Source organism: Schistocerca nitens, chromosome 9 (assembly GCF_023898315.1).
Source record: "Schistocerca nitens isolate TAMUIC-IGC-003100 chromosome 9, iqSchNite1.1, whole genome shotgun sequence".
In the NCBI taxonomy this organism is placed as follows: Eukaryota; Metazoa; Arthropoda; class Insecta; order Orthoptera; family Acrididae; genus Schistocerca; species Schistocerca nitens.
Genome location: NC_064622.1, coordinates 248,348,693 through 248,354,692, shown reverse-complemented (window position 1 = coordinate 248,354,692; position 6,000 = coordinate 248,348,693). Strand labels below are relative to the sequence as shown.

General features: G+C 38.1%; 1 protein-coding gene across 1 annotated transcript in view; it reads right to left on the bottom strand.

Moving 5' to 3' along the window:
• Positions 1-2,592: 2,592 nt before the first annotated feature.
• The window catches only part of LOC126203537 (cuticle protein 18.6-like), a 178,270-nt gene continuing 174,862 nt past the window's right edge, over positions 2,593-6,000 (bottom strand). The window contains exon 3 of the mRNA XM_049937861.1: positions 2,593-3,084. Within this exon, the coding sequence (XP_049793818.1) occupies positions 2,982-3,084 (103 nt within the window). The 3' untranslated portion in view covers positions 2,593-2,981. The remainder of the gene's footprint in view (positions 3,085-6,000) is intronic.

Here is a 6,000-nt window from a genome sequence, read left to right as displayed (position 1 = left end):
GATGCAGGAATAATTATGAAAGCTCGAACGAGTCAGTGTTACATGTCGTATATGTATTCAAGCGATGATAAAATGAACTATTGTGCACAAGGATGTCATTTCACTGGTTGCACTGAAAGACCCATGATACTTCTCGAATATTTTTCTGTTGAAGTCCGACCCCAGAGTTGTTTATACTAATTGCGTCAGAGTGACTGTATGATACGTGTCACGACGACCATCCCTGTATGAATTATCCCCTTGACGATGTTACCGCATGTGTAAACATGTGGCGAGGAAGGACAAGTATCATTTAAAATGCGCTGCCCACACAGCTTGAAGTATCGTCCGTGAACAGGACTCTGCACTTAACAGGGGCCACCACAGACATCGGACCTAACGAGCAAACATCTAGGAAGTACTTTATACGTCGAGCAGACACTGTTTCATAATAATTGTGCTGTTTCGTAATAAGTAGGAAGTGGGCGATACTGCGTTACCAATTTAGCGGCAGCTACGCAAAACATTTTCAATTTCCTCATGGTCAGAAGGATGTTATCATAATTCGAGAACACCTGGTCTAATAACGTACATAAAAAGCTACCAGACTGGACGCCTACACAATGAGATACGAAGCTGTTCGGCAATCATGTTTGATCTGGCAATATGTACAGAGCGTTTCCTTCAGTTTCCTGCGTCATTACTGCCTGTAACAAATGGCTTCAGAATAAATTCATAGCCTCTACATACATCAGGTTTTGTCTAGATAGGTGAAGCACTGATTTCAAGAATAAAGCGCTGCCTCTTCTCTAATTAGACATTTTGTACCTCCGTGCATTTCAGCTGTACTTGTATCCGTTGTTTTTCTTCCCCCTACAAACTGGCAGTTTTTTGAGCCGTTCCACTGCCTAGAAAATTAGCCAGTAGATTGTTACATTTCTGTTTGTTATCGGATCTTTGAATCTCAAATGTTTTATTACTAGGACATCCGTCGTAAGGCTATTTTACATCTCTTGTACTGAAAGTATTAACGATTTAGCAAAGGAGGATATTTGGAAAGATTAGTTCCAATTAATGCAGATTCATTACAGCGATTTGAAAGTTAATTCTGAAATCTGCTTTTAATGGGAAAATCAGGAATGGTAAGAGTCTAAAGCAGAACAAATGAATACCACGCTGTTAGAGACGGCGATGGTTTGACAGTATTAAACATCATCTTCTGTGGACGGATGAAATTGCACCACAGTTTTGAAATTCAAGCAGGATCTAGAAGTTACTATGACCAGTTTATGTGAAGATTTCGTGCTCAGCTGTTATGTGAACACCCTGTATCGCCTGAAGAGTAACTGGAATTTCTCGCAACCGGCAATGCTTTAAATAAATAAATTCGTAGCCAGTATGACTAATTGCTTAATTTTTTATGCAACCCGGATATTACTCATTTACATGGAATAATATATTATTTCCTATTTTCTTCTTTTGTTTACTCGACGACTATCACCAGTTTTACCTATGTGATTTCCGGTATTTAGATTACTCTATAATCATGACTTAGAGCTGAAATCAGTATTTGTATAATTAAAGCCTGTGGCCGTAATCCAGTAAATAAAAGAAGAAAACAATTTATTATATCAGACATGGCCTTCCTTAAAACTAACATTTACTGGTATTTAATGCAAAAATTTCTGATTCTGCAAATTGTTATCGAGACTAAAATATCGTTCTATCATGCACAAAGCAGATGCACGCACAAGATAGATGGTACAAGAAACTGATTTCAAGAGTGACTGCTCTTCCCATAAGTGTTTCTGATTTTTTGTATCACTTTAAATTACATAATTACTTTGTTGAAGTCCTGACGAAGACAGAAATGCAATGTAGGACTGTATCACAACGACAACGGATTGAAACTTTGGCAACGTGTCATACAAAATAATGTTCAAACGGAATTTCCCATACATAATGCTGGCTGTGAGGTAATGTAGCCTAAAGACTTAAATAAATAAACAACGACATTCCATCATGTATATAGATACAGGTTTCTTCTTTAATGTTTTTCTATTGGAAAGTGTTTAATGTCATTAAAGGCTTGCGTTTAAATTACATGGTTAAATTACGAAGCTGTAGATTATTAAAAACTTTCAGTTTGCCAAATATTCTTACACCGTTGAGGAATATCTTCACAGTGGTTCAGAGTATTTCAGACATTTTATGACTAATATTAACACTGTAAAACTATAATATTTAATTATACTGAGTTATTTTATTTTATAGGATGTAAATACAATGTGTATCCTTGACTTCTCTCCACATCACAGGACCCATTGCCATAGAACCCTGGGAATGTGATGTAATGCTGCGTAATGTAAATTAATTGAACTCATAATAATATTTTTATTCGAGCAGTACGTGATATTTATGTAATGTCTTATTTGACGGATTTCTCCATCACATCGAAACAGTGTAACTACAGCCAGAGGTACTACTGTGCCCTGAAAATTTGAGAAACACTGCATTCATAATGAAGAAAAGGTCGATAAGCGCAATAACTGACGGATGCTGGAACCACCTAAATGTGGTAAGGGTATGAAGATGAAATAAAAAATCATCAAATTCAAATTTTAGTATATTTATTTTTTATTAAGCTCTGCAGTATAAAATTTAAATAATAAATAACAAAATAAATATAAGAATCAGCTGAATTATTCTTACAGTTTGAACGTTTTTGAGTTTGATGAAGACGAGTACCGTGATTTATCACTGACGACGAAATGCTTCGTTACGCCTAATTTGTACTGAGTAAATAAAGAGCTTCATCTGTTTCTTCTCTCTGCGTGTGCGATACGTTCTCAGCGTTGTTTAGCTAAAGCCATTACACCTCTCCACAAAGAGACCGTAACGTGATTAGAGTCCCACAATAACTAAAAGATTTGCTGTAGTTGTTACAGGAAGCTTGTCCGCTACGGCACTAAGATGAATATGGTCTGTCGTGATGACGAGCATTACACTTGGTTTGTGAAGACGTAATTTTCAGCGCTGAAGAGACTAGGATACGGGCTGGGTAGGGACGTTCGGCTTCTGGTTTGGCGATACTCCGTCCTCGATCTGAAACAAAGGGGTTCAGCATCACAGAACGTCATTACCTGCATAATAACACGCCTGGTTTTTTCGCTCAACAAAAAAAGTTAATTGATTACAGAAGTATCTTTTCAACACTTAAATGTGGATTAATCTGTACTGATAATACTTTCAGATATGTAGAAAACAAACCGATGCACACTTTCACAAGAATATAACCTGAGTTTCCTAATTCCGCTAAAATTTTGTAGCTTATTGTACGCCAATATTCGGACATTTTCGTTATATCTTCTCCAAGTAGAATCATTGTACGTAGGGAAACTTATTCCTTGACGTCACTCTGTCCCATCTTATTGGTATGTTTCACCTATTAGTTCCGAACGGGAAAGTAGGCGACTGGCTGACTTTTCTTGATCTCATAAACTGTTTTTAAGGAGTACGTACTGTGAAATGCTTTAGTTGATTATTCAGATTCCACTCAAGCGATGTTTGATAATGGTCCTGAAGCACCCTTTTCCTTTTCCCGACTTCCATGTGAGGTATGGTGCTGCCTCATATTATAGAAATGTCATGAGCTTTCCAAGTGTATAGACATAGTTTACAGCTTGGTGATGACAGAATGAAGTGTGCTGATTGGATGACAGTATGAATTTTAGGAACCTTTGTGACTTTGCATATTCTTTTTGGTGCCTTTCCGATTATTTCCATAATTGTAACGTCATACATATTGACACGTATAAAATGTATATATATACATTCACACACACACACACACACACACACACACACACACACACATTGAAAGGAAATGTTTGGAGACACACGTCAGTCAGATAGAACATGCTATAAACGAAATACAAAGAAAGCATACCACTTAACGTAATATTTAAATAAAGAAGACAAAGACACTGTTTTTGGTACAGTGATAATTACACTTGGCTGAAGGAGATGATAAAATAAATACAATAATGACACAGTAATAATATAAGAGTTCCGAATAGTATTGATGCTTAACGAACACAAGAAGCCTGCAGGCTATAAAAGAATAAATACTGAACTTGTAAACAGTTCACCAATACCAAACTACGAACTGCTATTTCATAAACATATGCTAGGACAATGGTTCCACACTAGAATAGGACATAGTCCACATATATCCAGTTTTATGCATTTATTAACTTCTGTAGTTGACACTGAGAATGACCTGTGTATTTATCCAGCGAACTAACAAGGAGCCCATTGAGTGCGAACTCCCAAAAGGCCAGTGATGTTTATGGCATTCGACTGTCCACATATTGTCTACGATGCGTCCAAAATATTGGCATTACATAAACAACAGTTACCGACGTTGACATTTAGTCAGAAAGGAACCCCTTCGAATATCGCAGTGCGAAAGAAGTGGCGGATGAAATATTACCGTCTGTGTAATATGAGTCGGTGGAATATATGGGGTTGTATATGGTCGACTGTGTTGACAATGTAAATTAGGAGTACAATAAAGACAATTTGTGGTTAACAATTGAAAGTGATACTGAAACAAGTGTGGAGCCATGCAATTCATCATCCTTCTCGGACGGCGAGGCACATATCCCACCTCCAGTGAAACACAGTGATGGACAAATCGTTGTCGAAGGAGCAAGTACTAAACATAATTACCTAAATGGAAGATCATCCACAGCATAGTAAAAAGAAAACCAATTATGAACAGATTCGGGTAAGTCCACAGAAATAAGACGTTGTGCATAAGAAAAACTACGGATATTCAAGGAAGGACAAGGAGCACTTCTTACAAAAACTGGTGTTTGCGATTTTCAAGAATGCTCAACACAATTTGCAGGATGTGCATGATAGTGACTTACTACGTTATACACATCAAACTGCGCGCAACTTAGGTTACAGTGATTTCAAGGGAAGGAGTGGATTGTTGCATAACTTTGAACACTAGTTAAGAATTGGAAGTCGTATGAGAACGAAATTTCAAACAATGCGTAAGTTGACGCTGCACAGCAAACTGCGTAATCGGCCCGTAAATTAGTTGCTGAGATAAACAAACTTATCCCATCGTTCAGTAAGGATTTTTTTTTCCACTCCGACCAGTCTGGTTTTGAAAAGGAAGTCCGTATGAAAGGAACCCTGCAATTAGAAGTACCAAGAAGTCGTATCAAGATTAACTAAACTTTATGCCTTAACGCATTCGTATACAATTCAGCCAATTGTTAATCCGGATGGTAAATTGGCTGTGAAGTTATTTATTGTGCTACAAGAAGTTGGGGGTGCTCTTCCCCCTACGATTCTTTCTCGTGTGCGCGGTCTTACAAGGGCAGTGGGGAATATTTGCACCACAACAAGAAAGGGTGGAAAAATGGGCGCAAGAGAACTATAACTACGGTATGAGCACTGCTTTTGGCCTATATCTGGCCAAAATAACTTGCTGTTGCTTGAATCCTGGTCTGCGTATAAAAATTATACTCCTTTTGAGCAATCTATCCCTCCTGAAAAGTATGTGACGTTGCATTCCATACCACCTGGAACCACAGGACAAACTCAGTCTCTGGATGTTTGTTTTCTCCGTGCTAAAAACTATAAGCCCGAAATGGTTCAAGTGGCTGTGAGCACTATGGGACTTAACATCTGAGGTCATCATTTCCCTATAACTTAGAACTACTTAAACCTAACTAACCTAAGGACATCACATACATTCATGCCCGAGGCAGGATTCGAACCTGCGACCGTAGCAGTCGCACGGTTACGGAATGAAGCGCGTAGAACCGCTCGGCCACAGCGGCCGGCGCACCACCCGAAACTACACCTTAAAGGATAGTCTGTTTCACGATAAACTCCATGATAGATTGTTTCGCTTTAAGTTGCATGTACTCAAACTTAATCAGTTCTAATCAACTCGTTACATCTATATGGTTCTGTACGCATTTTTTAAGAGGGGAT